The following is a 22,043-nucleotide window of genomic DNA, read 5'->3' as shown; positions in this document are numbered from 1 at the left end:
AACTGGAATGGTGTTTGACTTTCTGCTTGAAATCCAAATGGGTTAAACTTTTTTATCTTCTCTGGCTTGCTGGCTATAGTTATGCTCATAACACATGACTTTAAAATATCAATAGTTTCAAGAAGTTAAAAATTAGGCAACAAGTGATGGGGTACAGTGATTCCCGTTCCCTTCTCTGAAAGATTTTCTCATTTGCTTTCACTAATTCTCTTTGAGATTACCACCTGCAAATATTTCATTCTTCCACATCACTCATCAAAGAAACCCCTCAGAAAAATTTAAGCAGGGAATTTACATGTCCTGAAAGAGACTGAAAGGACCAGGAGCCCCTTTGTAATGAAGACATGACTGATAAATAAGCAGGAAAAAAATGTAGGTAACAAACAAGGATGAAGTCAAATCCTTCCCTAGCATAAGCCTCCAGTTAATTATCACACGGGTTACTTTGGTTGGGTTGCATTTGTATCTTCCCAAATTCCAACAGACTATTAAGTGCGAAACCAATATTAATAGCAAGAATTTTTTAAATTTCCTAAAAAATATGAAAATTAAAAGTTGTAACAAAAAGAAAAAACAAACAGAAAAATGTGCACTTACATTACTTCATACAGCACTGCCTCCATATACTTTTCTTGAAAATATTTTTATTACAAATTGCCTTAAGAGTTTCTAGTCTATAATAATTTAGACTTTCAGAATGAGTTCCCCTCTGGACACTAACTCAGGTGTTTTACCTCTAGGCAACAAACAATAAAATAACATAAAACAACAAAGGAATCCTGAACATTAGCAGCAAGTTGTTAGAAAGAAATACATAGAATTTAAACAGCATTCTTTCAAAAATTATCCAAAGATACTAATTTGCTACATGGATGGTATTTTATGAACAGAGCAACTATTCTCATAGTTATTCATAAGAATTATTTGCTTGTCTCTTAGAAACTGTCTTTAGGTAGAGGTTTTTTACAAGATACCAACAATATAGTACTCCTCTCAGTCTGTATCCCATCTTCCTCCCCTTAGAGGATGATTATTAATCCAACTTGTAAGACTTATTCTACTTTTGCCATCTCCAGAAATGCACCTGCACGCATGCACAAAGTGCTGCTGAAATTACTTTACTTACATTAAAGCCCAAGGTGATGACATTGTGCAAATCTGCATCATGGAGAGAAAAAGGTCCATGAGAGAGAGAAAGAGAGGGAGAGGACTCCCAATTCTAGTAACACTTTCTTTCCTGGAGCTGGCTTCACATGGCTGGATGGAAAACTATATAAATGGCAACAATCCAGAGTGGATAAAAAGAGGAATAATTTTTGCTCCCAAAGACACGATGTGGGATTCCCTGACTGAAGCTTGCTGGTATGCAACTGAAGAAATGACCAAATGTTGTAGCAATCTTATTTTACAACTCAATATAATACGATATGTGCTACAATTTTTCTTTGCAAAGGTTTAAAATTCTGCTGCATTAATTGTGAGCTGCAAGATCCCATCTCGGGAATCCAATTTATATATTTATTTTAAGGAGTAATTAAAAGTTTCAGTTATTTGAGTGATAAAATGAACATTTGATACCTAGAAATGCACAATATCCACCATTAAGAAGTTGAGTTTGCTGAGAGTATTTTAAAAGTGACATTGTCAGATTATACCAAACTCTTCCTTCACATTGATCTGCTCAGAAATACTGGATGTTCAGTTTTAGTTTGAGCTGGATTTTTACATCAAGTAATTCAAAATAAATGTTTTGAATACAAAGTACCTCATTAGTTTGAGCCCTGCTCCAAAATCCACATGCTCACACAAAGAGCCTTGATTTGCTCCCACCCATCCAGTGGTCATCACCTGGAGATTTTTCTGTTCTGTTTCCCCCAAGCCTCAGTTTGCTTTGGAGGAGATGCATACCATGGGGAATTGGAATGAATTTACAACACACACTGATGTGTTAAATATCTGGGAAGCGTTTTTATAAATATTTGGCTCTGTTTATTTCACGTTTGGCTGTCACACAGATGACAGCAACACTTTAAGTGAAATGAATGCAAAACACCCATGCTCTTGTCTAGAACAAACTCATTATGAAATTTGGATGAACAACCAGGAAAAGGGGTTTTTAGTTACATAGGTATTTATTCAATGGCCAGCATACACTTACTTGAAGTAAAACACCACCCAAATTAGTATTCCCTCATTCATTTCCTCGTTATTGCACCTTATCCCATTAGAAAAGCATTTCAGACCATTACTCTGATGTAAATACTAAAATCTATTAATATATTTTTATTATACAAACTTGGAGGGGTCTTAGAAAAGCTTCTCTAGGTGTTCTCTGGGTCAAAATGTCTCATGTGCTTTTCTTTTTGACGAGAAAACTCTTTTTAGTGTTTGCAGCCATGAGCATTGCAGCACGATATCACCCCCCCAAAATAGCAATTGCCTAAAAAAAAATTATTAGTGACAAGTTCTATAGCCAGTTTTCTCTTTTATTTTTTCTGTAGCCATGCAGGCTTGCATTTCAAGGTTAACTTAAAAGGTAGAAAACATTAAAAGGAAACTAGAAAATTTATTTGCAGTGAAAGTTAAGATTTTCACTTAAGACAACAGCTTGAATTGTAGATAAATCATATACTGTGAGATTTCCTATGAAAACCAAACAAAACAAAATAGCCCACAAGTATTGACAACTGGCCACCCTCTAGACTTATTCAGTATGTTCTGCTGCTGTTTATTCTATCACTTGTTGAAATTTTTCCAATCTTTTTCCCCCATCAGCTTCCATTGGATTCTAATTCGGTATATTTCACCTCCGCATTATCCGAGTTTTCAGAGAGTTGTGTTATCATTATGGCTTCTCCTTCACTTAAAAAATACAACAAACTGAAAAGAATGGTCTGCTACTCACAAAGAGTCAGGACAGAGGTGAAGTTTTCACTACAGATACATCTCACAAAAGAAATAGGCCAGATAGTACAAGTATTTCATCTGGCTCCACAAGCACATATTTAACATACTGCCATATACCAAAAGCACAGAACAATGGAAAACTCCAGAGCTGCTGTTCTTGTAAGACTCAACAGATATATAACAAAGGATTAAGTACAAAATACACAATGGGCTTCCAAAGGCTGATGATTTATTCCTAGGGAACTTGTAGGACTTAAAATATTTCCAATCTACACAGCTCAAAAATTGAGGTGGCTTCTATCACTTAAGCAGAACTTGCACATACCAGTGCTTGTGACCTCTGAGGCTGAGGAACTAGTTGGTTTCTACTTCTATTTTTTATAGTTATATTGGCAAAGGACTGAAAAAAGTCTAACTTCCACAAAGATGGATGTACCCACAGTTTGGGGCTGAACACAAGCATTGTGTTGTTTTCCAAGGCTTGTGTGTTTGGGTGAATGGATCGAAGAATTGCAAACCAAGATTTTCATTTGCCTGCACATTTTATCTGTTATATTTGAAGTTATAAATCAAAGAATAGAATGGAGATAAATGTTTTCATTGCTCTCCTGAAAAAAAACCCCTGCTTTGGACTGCCATACTTTAAAAGCTAAAAATACTGTATACTCCTTAAAGGACTATCTCCTTTGAGATATATCTCCTTAAGTAAGAGCTTAAGTTAATTAAGAAAACAATATTCAGTCCCAGTCTCAAAATAGACATCACAAATCAGAAAAATCTGCAAAATTTCATCTTCTCACAGACTCTAGAATAGCATAAATTGCTCTCTTAACACAAAAAAAAAAAATCAGTAGTGAAACTTAAATTTATCTGTTGACCAAAGTCAGCAGAAGAGTGAAAAGCCAACAATACGCTTACGAGTTTAACATGCACACGGAGAAAGTAAATACCTTTAGCAGAATACACATTTTAAGTATTTTTTAAAAGCTGCATCTTCCATTCATACCACCTAAAAATATCCTGTAGTTTCTTGCCAGAATAGCTGGTGCATCTTACAATTCTAAGTACAACATAGAGAGGATTAGTTGGAAAAGGGGAGGAGGAGTCGATGGTTGTCTGCAATTATGCAAAAAAAAGTATTTTTCCTTTTTTTTTTTGAAAGGAGGTTTAGTTAGAAATTGGAAAGAGTTTGAAATAACCCATATTTCCTAATGGAAATAGGCAAAGAAAAAAAATTAAAAATTTATTTCTCATGCCAGTCACCATTCAAAGTCTGTGTGAACAACAGAAAATGGTTGTCAAAAACATTCCTCACATGAACATTCACTTAGACATCAAATTCTTGTCTCTTTAAGCTGCTAATGAACCTCCTTTTTTAACTCCACTTCTGCTTTTTATCCACATGGTCTTAGGAAGGACACACAGAGGAAAAATATAAATATACTTTGCAGATAGATTTCTGTATTTTGTATATCCTTCCTATCTAGTGCACAAAAAAAAAAAAAAAAAAAGCAAAAGGAATGTGATCATTAATTTGTTACTTCACTTATTAGGAATTCTGCTCGGAAGGGTTAAGCTAGAAAGCACTTGCTCTGTAATAAGCATTACAGAATTGAACATAGCACTGCAAGGGCTCAACAAATGTCTCTTTACAAAGAAAGGCTACATTGCCTACATTTTGTTCCATTCTGCCAGTTCATAGGGTTTTTTCCATGAATTATTAATGAATCATTGTGAACAGGCAGGAGAAATAAAAGAAATAAAACATGAAAATTAAGCCTTTAAATTCTTTTCCCCCTAGGTGTAACAAGAAGGCAGCTCGGAGAACTTAAGACAACGCATAAGGACACGGGGATGGTATAAAAAAAAAAAAAAATCTGAATTTACTTGTTTAGATCCCTCAGACAAGCTTGTAAACAGCTCCTAGTTTACAAATCTTGTCATTTGCAGAGCAGCTAAATCATCTGATGAGAAGAAAGAAAAGAAGTAATGGTAAGACCTATTACCTGTCCCTGAACTAAGAAAAGGTTGATGGCATCATGGCAACCCAATGGGCAGGAGATAGAGATATGCAGAGCAGAAAAACAGGGTGGAAATGAGCTGTGCAAGTAACATCTGGTAAAGACCAACATTGCTGTAGTTTCCACTGAGTTAGCTGAAAACAAGGCACTGTCCAGTTCCATTTAGCAGACAATTCTGAGAAAAGTGACTCTGTGAAGAAGTGTAGAAGAGGGGAGGACTGTTCTTAAATTCTTGCACATACATTTATATTCATGCATATGGCGTGTGTTTGTATAAATCAAAGCATCATCTCATCAGCCTTGAAAAAAATAGGGGGGCAACTCTACAGTATTGCTCACAGGACTATTTTATTGCTATCAAAGCCTGTCATACTTCAGAACTAAAGCTGTGCCAGCTGTATGAAGGTTTTTGCCATTTTAGTTGCGATATTCAGGTACAAGTCTTCTAATATTCTTGTCTCAACAAAAATGTGACTAACAAAATCATTTGCTCATAATTAAAATTATTACTTTTTGTGGACTTTTTAAGAGAGGGGCTATAGGAGGACCTCAGCTACATTTCCAGATGTACACTTCTGTGCCTTTGAAGAGGGAAAATAAAGAAAATGAAACCTGTGTATATATATGTAATTTATAATGTGAGATGCCTTCCCTCTCTAATTGCTTAAATGCCATTCTGAAATTTGTGGTTTGGTGTCAATAAATTCAAAGTCTGCATCAGAATTCATGGCTCATCTCTAGAATTACTTAAAACATTTTTTTTCCTCATGCCTGATATATTTACTTCAGAACTCAAAGATCAAAAAAGCTTTGCAAGTTCCTCAATGCTAATCTTGGTGGCATCTTTCAGCTGCCCTTTTAAAGAATAGCACGAACATTTTATAGTGAAGTGGAATTAACTCTCTGTGAGGAGGTATGCAGACTGAATCTGTACCGAATCTGAGCTTGTTTCATGAAAAAAATTAGAAGTTAATTTCCCTAGAAGTCCTTCGAGAAGTGAACTCTGAGAAAGCATGAAAACACTACAGGCAGCAGAAAATCTTTCTGCTCACAGCTCTGAGCTGAAGAACCCAACTGTTTGGTCTCATTGTTGAACTAAATTAATGACAGACCTTACATTTTCGGTTTTGTCTATTCTGTATCCATAATGTGGCAACAATTCCACGAATTTTGATTTATATTTCTTCTATTTTATCTACACTCTTTGGCTAAATGCTGCTATGCTTCAAACTATTATAGGTATCCAATCAAAAATACTTCCCCTGAAATCCGCAGGCAGCCTCTTCCGAATCAGTGACAACAGTATCCGGTTCAAAACTTGAACCATGTACTCTTTGTGAGTGTGAATACCCCAAAAGCTTTGCACCAGAGACCTCTGCAAGCCGCATTACATAGTTTTCAAAAAGTTTTCTGCTGAAAATGCACAAATAGGAGCCTGAACCACAGATACTGTGTGACAGGTTAAAAGGGAAGAAATGTAAAAAATTGGTTTTGCGGATGGATTTTGACCTAAAGTAACTTCCATACTTTTGTAGCCTTATACACATCTGTGGATACAAGATTTTGTGGAGCAAGGCACAAAATATGAGAAGTATACTAAGATACAGGATCATCTTTGGGTATCAGAAAGAGACAGAGGCCCCAGGGGTTGAAAGGAGTACAAACACAAATCATGGCCTGCCACGGAGCATAAAACCCCTCAAAACCCTCCTGAAAGAAAAAAACCCCAAAAATCACCAGGACTGGTTCCACAGCATTAGAAAGCAGCTGCAATCCTCCTCTCATTCCCAGAAAACTTTCCAATAAAAATGTCTGTGGCAGTCACCCAAGCTCTTGAGGATGCTGGGTTTAAGTACAGCCAGTGTGTACATTGAGGGGGAAAATCTTCCCGAGGATTTGGCTCTAATGCATGATCAGATGTGGCCTATGGCACATTCAGACCTCGTCTGAAGCCTTTTCCAGTTGTAAATTTTGTTGCCCTTTTCATCTACTGTGCTCCTAAAAAGCAAATTCCTCCTTCTCAAACTTGACGTGACTTTGGAAGATCTGTGCACAGCGACGCTGCTCCGCTCAGGGCCCAGGCAGGGCCGGCCTGTGCACCACACAAATAAATGACACAAAGGAAGAAATGGCTTCATTTTGTGCTGTGTTTGGCGGAGAGGAGCAGAAGGCAGGGATGTGAGGGGAAGGGCCCTGCCCTGTTGTCACCACCTGTGCCCCATTTCCCACCTGCCGGCTCTGCTGTGGCCCACAAACCCACAGCCCAGCTCCTTGAGAAGCCTCTCCATGCAGCTTACTTTGAGTGACAATTTTTCCATCACTGCCTCAAACCTTCCCTTTGGAATCGCAGGGAAAGCAGCCCAGGTGAGGCCTGGGAGCTTTGTTTAGTCACTGTTCAGCTGTGGCGTCGCTCCAGCAGAAGGGCCCCTCATCCCAGCCTTCCAGAGGCTTTATCCCAGGCCATTTCAACACAGCAGATCCCTCTCCTCCTTCACAGGGGGCAGACACGGCTGAGGTGCTCACACAGACACCTCCTGCTACTGAAATGGTGGTGAATCCACCACAGAAACGTCGCACTCTTTCCTCAAAAGAGCTTTACGGGAACACCGGCAAACCCAAAGCCCTCCTTTACCTGTGGCTGGGAGCTGGGCCTGCAGGGTGGCAAGGATGGCGATCCTCCTCCACTTCATCTTGCCAGGCCAGAAAGTCCTGGGGATGGGAGAGAAGAGGAAGAAGAAGAAGAAGAAGAGGCTCCTGCACGGGCTGTGCTGGTGTGTGGCCGCCACAGGAAGAGGCTCACCTCCTATGAGGGCTTTCGGAGTCCACCTGCCGGCTTCCTCTGCTTTCACAGCCTCCGAGTGAGGGCTGGGGTTTGCCTTCTTGGTACTGATGTTTGGGGTTTCCTTTGTTATTCATCCTTTTCCTCTCTGCAAGATGGTTTTTTTCTATGAGTTGGGTTTTTTTCCACTTTGTCTGATGGTTCCTAGATCATCCCCACTCAGCAGCTGCTGGTTTCTCTTTCTGGTATGGAATTTGACCTGACTTCAAAAAGGGATTTATGCAGCTATTCCCAGTGGACTATTGCAACTAATGCAACTATTTCTATTTCTGCACAGGGCATAAATTTTAAGTTTTAAATTTCTACTTAAGTTACAGTCGCTTTTAAACAATGTAGTTGTCTAAACTCACAATGATATAAAACTCATTTCTAACTCCCACTTTGTAAGATATCTCAGATTATTGTGCTCTTTTAGAATGCAGGCAAATAAAATTATTCACTTTTTCATTAATGAATGAAAGTTCATTTTAGACAACTGTGAATTAGAAAAGCTTAAAAATGTACCTTAGATAATCCTAATAGCTTAAAGCTCAGCCTCACTCCCATCAAAATACATCTGGCTCAACAGATCATTGAATGTTTAATGTTTACAGCAGTAATACTAACAATGCATTTAAGGATCAGAGCTTAGGCTCTGAGAGGAAGTACAAGAGTCTCAATGTATATTTTTTTTTTCTCCTGTCTCTAATTCTTAGAAAAGAAAGAGGAACGTGCATCCCCAGGAGGTTCAGAAACTGGTGATAAAAATTTCCCTAAAGTATGGTGGGATGAGAGTTATTGTGCACAAAAAAAGTAAGGCTTTTGAAGGCAAAGTAAATTGAAGTTCTTGGAAGAAATTCATCACCTTGCTGTCTGGAGTAATAAAGGCTAATACATGGATAAAGCAGTCTCTTCCTTCAATTGAATAATTATATATTGTGCCAGTCAATACCAAAAGTACAAGACACTAGTAGCAGTCTAGCACCAGGTGTAATAGTACAGCATACCCTTCTGTGATACCGAGTCTCTGCTCTCTCCCAGCCCTGGGGAGGGTTTGTTTGTGGCTCTTCTACCCCAAAAGCTCCTACAAAAGGCTGGAGATGGGCTCTGGCACCACCAGGCAGAAAGCAGAGCACAGCCCAGGAGAGCTGCCATGCACTGAACCTGAACGAGGTGTCATTAGCCCCAGAAATGGCTGTGCTCAGGTACATGTTCTATATTCCGGTGCAAGCTGGATAAAGCCCTTTCTGTCCACATCTCTGTGTGACAGAAGATTGGCTGAAACAAGGAATTAGTGAGCAGAAAAAAGACCCCTGCTCCCACTGCTGGCTGCTTCAATCTCACTGATGCCTTATCCAAAAGCTGAAATATCATCCTAGTTATTGATATTTTTGGGTAACGGTGTTTCCAGAGAAGCAGATGGCACTGCTCATCACTATTCCACTGACCTCTGTCTCCTCCTGTTATTGATCATAGCTTCTCCCTCCGGCAGAAAGCCAGCAAATTATCACTTTGAATAAAGAGCTGAGGCCAAAGGTAAGGAAAAGAAATGAAGAGCTGTGTAAGAAAGAGAGATTAATAGCAACAGTAGGCACACTGGGAGAACAGCAGTTGGGCCAGTGTGTTTTGATGTCTAGATAGGAAAAGGTCAGAGAAATTGAGTATATGGACTTCACTTGGAAGTGTGGGTAGAGTCAGAAAAAGGCTTTGCATGACAGTGCCCCTAGAAATTCCCACCTCCCCATCCCTCAGCTTTTGAACTAAGACAAGCTTATCATTATCCAAATATAATCAAAGTATACAGAAGAGCACTCATGCTTGTATTATGAATTATTCTCACAACAAGCATGGTGTGGGAGAGATGCAAATCACTAGCAGACAAGCAGTAGAGGAAAAGATAAAGGGGAAGTGGTCTCCTCTCTAGGAAAAAGTTTTTCAGTGTTCATAAGGCTTGCAATTCTACCATGAGGAATGGTTTGCTTAGAGTGTCACCTTCTTTTCAGCCTTTCTAGTCTTTGCATCTCCAGGAGCTACACAGCACTGCAAAAACTTCAGCACCTCCTGCCCACATTGTGCATTGTCCACTCTTGCAAATGCGCTTCTACCAACAGTTTAAACCATACTGATGTTTCAGTTTACTCACTTCAGTCAGATTGTGAGGACTTTGTTAACCCTGGACTAGAAATGAATGCCAACCCTCATTCAGCTGAACCAGCAGCAATTTTTCTCAATACAGACAAGGCCACAGCGGAAATATAAAACCCTTCCTGCTGTGTTAAGAAAAGCTCTCAGCTAAACTTGACTCTTCATCTAAACATATGGGTGGAGGGAAGTACATTTTTAAGAATTACCTGCACTGGGAAGACTACAATATTTGATCTGTGGTTCCTGAAACAGAATGGGTCAGGGAACTGAAATGGTCCCCAAGTACAACTCAGTGTGTTTAATGCTGGTTAAGGTGCAGCTCATTATCCGTGAGGATAAGATCTTTCTTAAAGTAGTCAAGGCATACATTCAACTGGTTCTGTGCATCCATATGCCATCCTTTCTCTGGACACAAAAAATCCTGGAACAGCTCTAATGCAAGGGGCTGATTCATTCCCAGAAGCATTCCCTTTTCACGCTTACTGGTTATGCTTTGAGTGTACTATAAAAAAAAAAAGCAGCAGGGTTTGCAGTTTTAACAGGAAATAAATGAAAACTAAAAAAAAAAACAAACCCACACCACAGTCAAGCTGAGGATTAAAAAAATATATATAACTACACACTGCCCTCTGGCTCCTGTATTGCTACCACAGAGATATGCCTGTAATCATCACTGCAGACTGCTGGGATTGAGAACAGGTCAGTTATCAGGAGCTCTACTAAGCCTATTTGATACAGCTAACACTTGCAGGCAAAATTAATTCCTACATCACCTGATGGAGGAGCTGGCCGACTTCAGAGGTGAGAGAATCCAGACTGACTGCAGAGCCTTGCCCCTGGTCCAGCAGGGAGTGATGCTTGCAGTGCCATAATTAACTCAACAAGTATTAAAAACGTTTCTGAGATGTTCACACAAAGACAATGGGTGTTTAAAAAAGCAACAATTTTCACTGGTGAGCAGGCTGTAGCTTCCAACCAGGCATGCCACTCAGACTAAGACACTGAAAAGAAATGGTCTGCTGTTTATAGTGTATAAGCCCACAATTTTTACTGATAAAATGTTGGAGACTGACAGTCCTACGCTGCTTCACTGCATCTCAATGCACTGTAGTGCCTTACAGTACAGCTTCGATTTGCTATAATTGAGTTCAACTGTGCTAATCCCCTTGGAATGCAGCAATTAATACTTATTTAGCGGTAATGGCTGCATTCCAAGAGGATTAGTCCCTGCCCTGCACTTTTGCCAGCAAATGGAGAGCTAGAAAGAAGACCGTGTCTAACTACAGGTCTTGCTTTGCAGCTCCCAACAGGGAGACAGGAGTTGCTCTTGTTACAACTGCTCCCTTTTGTGTATGAAAATACTGCTTTTCCAAGGAAAACCCACCTGACTGTCACTACTCCTTGCAGCTGCATTGAGCAAATAGAAGCCCTGACATGTGCAACAAGAAAAAAAAAAAAAAAAAAACCAAAAAAAAACCCAAAAACCCCAAACATAAAAAGGGACACCTGTGCAGGAGCACAAAGACAAATATGGCCAGGAGCACACATTCCCTATGGGAGATTATAAACAAGCCCTGATGCAATGCAAAAACATATCTCTATTCATTATTTCAGGGATTTTTGTGACTGGCAGTTTCCTTTTTCCTGCTATGGTCTTAAAATCTTCAATGCAACAGGGTTTGTGGAAACCTATAAAGGAGTTGTTAGGAGAAAGTTAAAATGCACCTTCTTTGAATGCTCAATTTTGAGACTACTGAATCTGTAACATCCAATTTTTCCCTCCCCAGTGACACTTTTATGATCTGCTTTGGATTTTGTTGTTGTTAATGTACTCTAGAGACCACTGCTTATGTCATATTTTAAGGAGGAAGAACAGTGCTTCTTTTCTTTTCAGTTACTCAAGCTACTCTCTCTGGCATCATCAACAACCCTGTTAATTGCAGGTGAATTTCCCCAATAACATTGCAACATATGTAGAAAAATTCTGTGACTTTATCACTACACACATTCTCAAAACACTCTTTTTAATTATAGAACATCTTCAGTATTTTCTTGCATGGCTGTACAGAATATGACTTATCAAGCTATGCCTTTTATAAAAATATTGTGAAGCCAAATTTTAAGGTCTGTGGCAAGTATCTACTCCTCCTTTATTCTCTTCTTCTCTTTACCCCTAACACACCTCTCCTGCATGCTTCAAATGCTTACCTGAGGAAAAAATTAAATTAAGTGAAATTAATTTAAGCTTTTAAAACAAATAAAAAATCTAATTCATGCTTGATTAGGCACTGTTTTTTGGCTAAAAGACAACAGGAAATTAGTGTGCAATGTTCCTATAATTATACAATGCAGGGTTTGTGCAACTATTTCTCTGTCTTATCTCTAAACAATTGCATCTTTCAATCTAGAAACAGTTACTTGTTAACACTTGAAGATGTTTAACAGGTTCCACTGGCAAAACAATATAGAAACACAAATTATCTTCAATGTTTTCACATAAATATACGTGCTTAGATATGCAATTACACACCATTTCTTGACACTGTCTCTCTCCCCCTTTGTACACACACACACACCCTCTGTTTGGTTTTGTCAAGTTACTCTGTGCTTGTAGCAATCACAGATTTATTTAAAAAAGCCTTAAAATTAATTACTCACAGATTAAAACCAAGTCATCTTATTCTTCAAATAAAGCATTCCTGTCATCTAAGGGTATCAAGATGAGTTACAAGTATTTTACATGAGTCCTACAAACTGGTATCTACATTTCTTATAGATAAGGGGAAGGGAAAAGTAATCATGCAAAGTAAATTTACAATCTTAGTCAGTGACAGTAGCAAAAATAACATGAAATGGTTCTAGACCTGTGTGAATACACTGACAATACTTCTGAGGTCAAGGGAGAGACTCTCCTCTTTCCACAAGACCCACAGCAGCTGTTGGGGCCACCACCAGAAATGTGGCATCTCTTTTGTTTAAACAGGAGAAATGCTATGCAAAACTAAGTCTAGCAGCTACAAAAATCAGAAGCAAATAATGATGGGAAGTTTTTGAGGCTTTTAAATGTAGGATAGTAAGAGCTAGAGGAAGAAAATAATTCAGAGTCATCATCACAGCTATCAGGTTCTTTGACTACAGCCTAATATCTCCTGAACAATACAGAATTACACCCTTCTGGTACTAACTGCATACCCAGTCACACTCAACCAGGGCACTCCAGCTCTAAAATCAGCACAACTAATCAAACTCAAATTTTCAAAATATGACTTTTTAACCTTTAATATATATGAGCTGGGGTTTGTTTCCTCTCCCCAGTTCACAGTTGTCATAACATTTATAGGAGCTTGCTAGCTTTGGGGTCAGACTCCCCATTTCAAATCTGAATCCAACAAAGTAAAAACAAATCTGACAAAGGCAAGTACCCGGAAATGTTATCTAAGCCTTGTTTCCACAGAATATCAATCTGTACAGAACATTAACCCCTACACCCAGAATTAATACAGCCTAATCTTTTTACACACCAGTTGAAACTCTGAGGAAGCCTCTAGACACAGAAGTTCTTAAGTTAAAAAGCCGTGAGAGTAACTGCAAGAGGCTTACATGAGAAACTCAAGGGCTGAGCTCCCCAGCAGAGAAAGTACAGTTATTAGAGAGAGCCAAGGATGCTCCACCCAAGCAGAGGAGCTGGCAAGGAGGGCAAGGCAGTGATCTCAACCCCAAAAGAAGCAGTGCCACAGTACCTGGAGAAGAGCAGAGGTTGGGTGACAGCAAGCAGGGTCAGTCAGACTTAAGGCCAAGACATTAAGACTGAGCAAGCAACAAAAGTCTGAGCTCTAACACAGCCCTCATGGAAAAAGGGGAAGCTTCAGGCTTTTCCCAGCTCTGCCTCATCACCCAAACACCTGCACATCATCAGGGCAGCCCAAAGCACCAGAGAGCAGCCTGGGGGCACTTGAAGAACCCAAGATTAATTAGCTGCTGGAAATTACAAATCAGAGTCAAGTGGTTTAATTCAGCTCATAATAAGCCTAAGCCAAAGCATAGTCACACTAATGAACCCTCTCTCTCTGGATTTGACAGAAATAAAAATTGTTGAGTCTGAAGCTGGCTGCTCCCAGTCGATGTTCCGAGGCATTCTTTACCTGCCTCCATTTCCTTTACTAGAGTTACTTAATTTAAAAACCTTTAAATCATTTTCATGGATATTACTTCTGAGCTCTCCGTAGCACAAAATGATTACAAAACACAAAAAAATGATAAATGCTCCATTTTTTTTTTTTTTTGCAGCCAGCAGGCTGCTGTGTTTATGGAGGGAAGCATTCATAATGTAAAGCACTGTAGAAAAAGAATTTGTTCATATTATGCCCCCGTCGTTTGCTTTTCCAGCATCTTTGAGTTATGATGAATTCAATAACCACTTTTAAGTATTAAAAATTTAACACTCCAGCCGAATGTAAGTCTGTGGCACCCTCTTGTGTTCAACAACAATATATCACTTTATTGGGTTTTATCTTGATTCAATGTTTTTGCTCAGGAAAAACCTTTGGCGAGCAAATTAATCCATTAAGTTACGAGTAACACTTTTTGTGTAGTCTGATAATCTGCTTGACCTACCTCTATTTTATTGTGAAGACCACAGATAAGAAATTAATTCCAGGGAGAACTGAATAAAGGATTAAATGAATACTTGATAAATTTAAGAGCTATTGTGTAATGGTGGTGCATGCTGCAAGAGCCTACTGGGCACAAGTCCTTTAAAACATAAGAAACAAATTGAAAATCAAGAAGTAGAAACACAAACAAGTCAATAAGCAAGATCAATAGAAGGAAGAACATGTAGTAGGAAGTAGAACATGACAGGTTGTGATTACCCTTATTAGATTCCCAGCTAACAAACATCCTGCGGCTCAGTGAGGTGCCTGCAGTTATCCTGTGTCAGATTCCCGTGAGTGCAGGTGCCTCCCAGCTGGGGAGGCTGACTTCATTGCTGTTCAGGATATGCTCAGGTACTCCAAGAATGCCCTGGCAGAGGATACACACAGAAATCAAAACACTGATTCATTTCTTACAGCTGTATCAATTGATTATACTCAGCCTCTTCTGTTCTCAGCCACAGTAATACTCCTGGATGGCAGGAAAAAAGGAAGCATGCTCTCAAACAAATTCCTGAATGAGCTGAACAGAATGAAGGTGAGCACAGGGAAAAAAGGTGAGGAAAAACAGGACCAGCTGATGACTTTCTTGGATTGGTGATATAAACATTTACACACCTATTACTAAGGGAGAAGATTGATAAGCTGAACTGCTTTACATTCCACAACTACATATAAACCACACCAAAAAGTATCCAGTGAGATGCACACATACAGCTCCAGAGTTCTTCTCTAATTGACCCTCAAATCCAGGTCTGTACATGTAGCTTAACCAGTCTGCTGTTCACCATCTTCCCAAAGAAACATCTGGTTGGGGTCTTCCCAGATTTCAAAGGTGAAGAGATTTGGATGAGCTACAGTTGTCACAGTAGCATTACAAAACTGTTTCAAGATCTTACTGTTACCAAAAAAGGCCCTTCCACTTCCAAAGAGACAATACTTGGGAATTGATAGTAAAAGGAGAAGAAAACCACAAAAAAAGCCAGCCTTATTCTACACCAAACCCTCAAGTGAAAGCAATACTTTTAAAAGTGGTGTACTGGTTTTGGCTGGGATGGAGATTTGGGTTTTGTGGTTGGGGTTTTTTTGCCTGTTTGCTTGGGGCTATGTTTTGAATTTGTGCTTAAAACAACCCTGATAACACACCAACGTTTCATTGTTTATGCAATGTCAGGACCTTTCCTGTTTCTCACCCTGCCTTACCAGCCATGGAATTTGGCGGTGCAGAAGCAGCTGGTGGAACAAAGAAGTTGGGGATGTGTGGAATGATGGCATTTGCCTTTGCAATTTTTTATTTCACAGCATTAGATGCAGGAAAGCATGTGAAGTAAAAAGACATAGATTTAATCCAAGGAGGGGAAGGCAGGTGTAAGTAAGGACATTTCCCCATTAATTCTAGCAAGAATGAAAGGCATCAGAGAAACAGTAAAACAAGAACACTGAAAAGAGAGAATATGAAAGAGAGCAGGAGGAAGAGAATAATTCTGGGACATGCAATAAATAAAGCTTGACACCACTTGTCAAAAAAATATTTTAATTTTAACAAAAGCCCAACACCATCAGTCTCACACATCAGAAATTACAGGGTTACACATAATGCATTCAGGTGTCCTCACAGAAAGTATTGAGTCCATGACAAAGATTCATTTGAGTTTTCACAACTGTCATACCTTATATAAGTTTTTTTTTTCAATTTCACATTAAATATCAGTGTTACCTATTCAACAGAAATGGTTTCTATATTGTAAGGTTTTTTTACCCTAAATTAGTTTCAAAATAGTAGAACAGAATAGTAGAACAGTACCAAGTAGCTTCCTTCCCCTTATGAAGAAAGAACTCTTAATAAGTTACATAAAAAATACTTTCCCAAATCATCCCAGTATCTGAGAAAAGGAGTGATATAACAACAACATTAAGATACAGGGATCTTACATGACAAATCCCACTGTTCTATATATCAGCCTCCTCTAAGGAGTCTAAATTCATTACTCTAGGTCAACTAGGTAATATTTGCTCACTGTAAAATCAACTTGTTTGTTCATAAATACTTTTTAGTGCTGGTGAACTCGGCACACGGCAAATCAGAGAGGATGTTAAAAAGGTTTTTGTGGTTGGGTGTAACTTACTTTAACACAGAATTAATTAAGAACACCTTTCATTAATTTTCATTCTCTACAAATCATGAATCATTTGTGTCAAACTGTATTGCTTCTTTTTCTTTTCTGAGCTACTAATCCAAAATTGCTGTCTAAGGCTTCCAGACCCCAAAATCTGCTCAGTTCTGCTGTTGAGGGGAACAAAAGCCGATGAATTGCCATTTGATCAGATTAACAAAGCTGAGTATTTCAGAATCTCAATCAGAAAACATTTATCCTTCACAACATTCTCACTGAATTTACAAGACACTACTCCTCTTGAGTCAGATATTTTAAGTTCTACTGATCTGCTTCTATTACAGAGTCAGGGCACATAAACAGCTGAGGAATTACCAAGAACTCATCCTGAGGTATAAGTACAGCTGGCATGAACACAACTGTATTCTACAGCACATTCAATAAAACAGAAAAATGGCTCAAAAAAGTGAGTTTATCAGCGTGCAGAGAAAGTTCTTAACAGGATTTGGAAACTCAGCACATCATTTGCCACTATAATACAGACAATGCCTTCCATTCCACCAGCTGAGCCATCCTGTAGAACTTCACCATAAAATTCTAAACTAAATTGGTATTAAAAATAAAATAATATTGGAAAGTGCTCAGAAACATTACTTAACTAAGGCACTTTAGAACTGGACTAATCCTTTAGATTACAGTAAACACAACATTTCTGAATGCACACTGTCAGACAACTTTCCAAATTCACATCCAATGAATAAAATTTAGTTATTGCTTATGCACAAAAGTTTGTCATCGTGACATGATTCAAGTTAGTGAGAATTTAAATCTGCTTCATAAGGGTAATACATGCTCATTAACAATGCAAGGTGTTTGATTTATTATATTATTAATTCAGCTCTAAACTACATAGAAAAAATAAATCTTTAATGAAACAGCCAAAGTCATTCATTTCCATATCAGCATCACCAAGGATCTTCTTCCACCTAAAAGGAGTAAGAATAAGAGTGAAATGAATGCATAATTCATGTTGACTGTGCTAATCTATATTTAAAGTTTTGAAGACTTGGTTTTATGTAGACAATAGAAGACAATTTCTCTATACTTCAAAATCATAAGGACAGATTCAACAGCAATTTTCTTTGGGAAGTATCAGCAATATTGCTGCAATCCCATTAATAAAGCTTCAGAAATGCTGAAGAGTCTCACTACTATTAATTATTAGACCAAAACAGCATCTGTCTTGCAATTAATTCAAACAGAGGACAGTGACTGTGCCAATTCTACAGCAGTCACTCCTCCCTGTTAACAACAGAAGTTTGCAGTTGTGAAATATAATGAGAGTTAGCCATGAAAAGCTTCAGTACTTACTAAGGCTTGACACTGTAGTACTCTTCTGGTGTCACAATTTTCAATCCCCCAAAGTAGTCCAGGACCCAAATATTGGTGATGTTGAATTTGGCAAAGAACCAATTGTGATCCTTGGGCCAACTTTCCATTTCAGGGTGGCGAGTGAATAATGCTTTTTTGGCTACGTCTGCTTCTGAATCATTCACCTAAACAAAAACCAGGAAAATAGTACAGTAAGACAGTCATGTAAAGATGAGTTTTAGCTAAAAAACCACTGCTGACTGCAGTGTGGTTTTTTTAGTCCAGCCATGCCTTGTCCCAGGGGGCTCATTACTGTGGCTGAATCTGCTCATCTTCAGTGTGGTGTGCAACTGTGTGAGACAGACAACACTTACAAAGTAGTGGATTTCAACATTAAATCAAAATGCTGCTTTTAGAGTTAGCATGAGCAAGTGAGTATTTAATCAACATAAAAATAAATCTTTAAACAAAAAACAAAACAGAGAAGTTTGGATGCTAGGTGAATTATTATAATGTGATGTTTTAGGTGTAATTTCACCTCCTCTGCACCTTCAAACTGACAGAAACAGATACAACTGTGCTCAGACATCTGCAAACACACAAACACAAATGGGATGGTATAACAGAACCTACAGAGAAGGGAAGCTAAAAAGTGTGATGGCACTTAACATCTGCACAATGTGCAGATATTTAAAGGGTGAAATCAACAATTTAGAGCTCTGGGTATATATACAAGAAAAAACACCTAAATCAAATCCACTCCATTATTAATGAGAAACTCAGGAAAGCAACTACAAGACTGATGAGTGCTATGTGCAAATATCAGAGCTGTGAAAACACCAAATAAGAATTGAGACAAGTAAGAGAGAGTAGTGATGAGTAGTTCTTATCCTTCTCATCTCAATCATTACCCCAATAACAGGATTAGGATCTTCAATGAATAACACATGCAGTTCTCAATTCCTCCTACAAGACACCAAAGTACTGGGTGCACTAAAGAACACTGCCCTGGCAGCAATGCCACCAGATCACACAATGCCCACTTTTTGTGTATAATATCTGCAAGTGTGTAGCTCAGGTTAGTATTTACTTCAACAGAGTTTTTACTTCAACAGAGTTTCAGAAGACAGCATGTCACACTGCTTGAATCAAAGAATTTAACTGAGCAAGAGAGATGTGAATGAAGTATAAAGGTTTTTTCAAAATAACGGCCTTAGACTTTTTAGTTTCAGAACACATTGACAGGAATGAGGGAGATTTCCTGCATTATTGTCTCCCCAAATTCCTTGCTAAAGACTTGTCAACAGAACTCCTGCACTAATCAAGGGTTAACTTTTTTTCCCTCCCACAAACTACGAGCTGGCCTTTGGGTATCACAGCACAGAACATCTCAGCATATGCTTCTGCACAGAATTTCTCATCTTTCTCCTCTCCCTCCACTAAATAAATCTCTATTTGATGCACACAATCCTGCCCAGTGTCAGCTTTCAGCTGCTCACCTTTACAATGCTCCCAACGAAGATGATGTGGGCACAGAGGGGGTTCTGGGGATCATATCTGTGCTTCCTGCAGTAAGGAGTCTGTGCCAAAGACACAGTCAAGGAGGCATTTGAATTGACCTGAAATGAAAGAAGTATGATAAGAGGTTTATGCTTACTTTTCTTATGGGAAAAAAATGTCATACCCACCACATTTTCAGCTCTTGGTACTTAACTCAATAATACTGGCAAAAAGAGCAGAGCTGTCACCACCTTTTCCTAACTACATCTGAAAGGCCCCTTGAGTGAGCTCTGAATCTGAAATAAAGCCCAATTCAGAGGTGTGCTGAAGCTTGTTAAAGTAAAATGCAAACATCACAGAACAAGACTCCTTAAAACTCTGGATTCAGCCCACCTATTTCACATGCAAATGATGATATATTACAATTTACATACACAAAGGACAGTACAGAAGACAAGAACATACAGTGAACCTCATCAGGTAAATTCTGGTGGAAGAGCAAAGTGCTGCTGAGAAGGCAACCAAGTGAGCTTCACAACTGTTGGCAAAATTACTTAGAACAAAAACAAACATCTCTTCGTAACAGCCTCCTGGCTCTCCCAAACAGCTCTTTTGGCATTTAAAGTGAAATTTAGAAGTCAAGTATAAAAAAAAATTCAGAGTATTTAAGTGAAACACCTAACTTGAAGGATTAAAGAACCCATATCTGATTGTTTTTCTAAAAACTAACTTGGTGACCATGGCTTGAAAAGCACTGGTGCCGAACAGGATTGCAGAATGCCATGTGCTAAGGGTCATTATCTCCCAGTAAGGGAAGTTCCCCTGCTTTGAGAAGTTTTATTAGAAGGGCTCATGTCCAAGAGAAACCCTCCACAGTCACTTGAACACTACAGAGAGCACCGGTGACCTCATGAAACAGAAGGAGCCACTTGAGAGATAGGAAGTTGCTTAACTCCCAAAAAGCTGAGTCATGATTACTCGGCACCTTCTCCCTTGCCTGTGACTATCACGCGTCAAGAGTTTCTGCCCTGAAGCAGCAAAATAAGGACCTGTTGAGGAGCCCTCTGAAGGAAATATTCATTACTAGTTTATACCGTGGGTTTTATGTTATTCTGAAAGCAAACAGCTGTATTTGGGACAAAAAGAAAGGTATCAGCAAAATGAATTAGACTCTCTACAGCACTCAGACATATAATTAAACTATTTTAAGGTAACAAACTAAAACCTGACAGGGAACAAACAAAAAATGATAAAACAGTCAAAAAAATTACCATTCTTTTATGTTGACTAATATTGTAAGTTATGAAAACAAACAAACAAACCCAATAAAGGAGGCATACAACTGCTATTTCATTAAGTTTATAGCAAACTCTTGGCCACAAAAGTTCTGGGACAAGGCCAATTACACACTCAGAGTCTCAGCATGCCAAAGCTGCCTTTCCATGTGTGCTTCCCTTTACAGTAAGCTCCAGAGACTTAATAACTATTCCTTCAGCTGGCTCTGTAAGAACTCTCTTTGCTTAGGTCCCACACTGACAAGTTCCAGTCCTTTTGACTTTGTTGTGCATGAAATTTTCTCTCAAATATTCTTAAATATTCCGTGGTGCCTCATTTCTTTGCTCAGTGCTTCTGGAAGCTGCAGACACTTCCTCTGCCTGGTTCTGCCCTTTCTTTCTCAAGACCACGATCAGCAGGAACGTCTCAGGAGCCCTCCTGGCTGTCACCACAGACAGCACTGCTCAAGGGCTAATAATTGTCCCCAGGGCTGACAAACGGGGCGACATCCCTGGAAGAGCCATAAACAAAAACACAGATGAGGGAAGAATTTTACGCTGAGGGTGGCATGGCACTGGAACAGCTGTCCACGGAGGTGGCAGTCTCCCTCTCTGGAGAGCCCTACCTGGACACGTTCCTGTGTCACCTGCCCGAGGTGACCCTGCCGTGGCAGGGGGGTGGACTGAAGGATCTCCAGAGGTCCCTTCCAGCCCCAGCAATTCCGTGGCTCCGTGAACCAGCGCTGTCACACTGCCTTGCAATCACCACTTGCTGCTGAGCGCCGGCCTGAGTACCCTGGGCGCTTCTCCGAGGGTCTTCCCTGGGGTCACTTCGCACCCGCGGTGTCACCGCCCTCCCAGGCCCCGCTCACCTCCAGGTCCTGCACGGAGATCTCCATGTCGGTCAGGTACAGGTAGGGGACGCCGCTGCCGCCGCAGGGCCCGGGCGGGCCGTCGCTGAGGGAGAAGATGTTGGCGAAGGGGCGGCCGCGCAGCCCCTCCTGCGCCGACAGCGTGGCCAGCGCGCCCCAGTCGCAGCTGTGCAGGACGTAGCGCGCCATGCGCGCCGCCTCCTCGGGCGGCGGGATGGCCGCCAGGGCCGCCAGCAGCAGCCCCGATGCGGCGCATAGGAGCAGCAGCCGCGCCATCGCTGAGGACACGGACATCGCTCCACCGACGGCAGCACACCGGGACATCCGACTGCCGGGCCCGCCCGTACCGCCCACCCGCCCGCCGGGAGG

General features: G+C 39.8%; 2 protein-coding genes across 3 annotated transcripts in view; both read right to left on the bottom strand.

Moving 5' to 3' along the window:
- The window catches only part of CD247 (CD247 molecule), a 46,322-nt gene extending 38,478 nt beyond the window's left edge, over window positions 1-7,844 (bottom strand). Inside the window, 2 exon segments of the mRNA XM_050971201.1 lie at window positions 7,561-7,789; window positions 7,791-7,844. Coding sequence (XP_050827158.1) covers window positions 7,561-7,789; window positions 7,791-7,844 — 283 coding nt within the window.
- An 8,216-nt stretch (window positions 7,845-16,060) lies between these two features.
- On the bottom strand, window positions 16,061-22,043 carry CREG1 (cellular repressor of E1A stimulated genes 1). 2 transcript variants are annotated; one of them, XM_050977092.1, is made up of 4 exons: window positions 21,675-22,042; window positions 19,528-19,647; window positions 18,029-18,213; window positions 16,061-17,643 (listed from the first exon to the last, which is right to left on the bottom strand). In XM_050977092.1, coding segments are annotated over exons 1-4 (630 nt in total). In that variant the 5' UTR covers window positions 21,999-22,042; the 3' UTR covers window positions 16,061-17,642. The 2 variants fall into 2 exon arrangements, with proteins under 2 accessions (XP_050833049.1, XP_018772420.2); XM_018916875.2 differs by lacking the exon at window positions 16,061-17,643 and having other exon boundaries at window positions 18,028-18,213; window positions 21,675-22,043.

The sequence above is a fragment of the Serinus canaria genome, chromosome 1 (genome assembly GCF_022539315.1).
Source record: "Serinus canaria isolate serCan28SL12 chromosome 1, serCan2020, whole genome shotgun sequence".
NCBI classification, from domain to species: Eukaryota; Metazoa; Chordata; class Aves; order Passeriformes; family Fringillidae; genus Serinus; species Serinus canaria.
Note: the sequence above shows the minus strand (reverse complement) of the source record. Positions and strands in the feature narration are given on the sequence as shown.

Bases quoted from the DNA above. Each gene is read 5' to 3' on its own strand.
- CREG1 (XM_018916875.2), bottom strand. From the start codon at position 21,998: ATGTCCCGGTGTGCTGCCGTCGGTGGAGCGATGTCCGTGTCCTCAGCG. The intron at 19,648-21,674 runs GTGAGCGGGGCC...CTTTCATTTCAG, and splicing joins TCTCCGTGCAGGACCTGGAG to GTCAATTCAAATGCCTCCTT. The intron at 18,214-19,527 runs GTGAGCAGCTGA...GTTTTTGTTTAG, and splicing joins TCGTTGGGAGCATTGTAAAG to GTGAATGATTCAGAAGCAGA.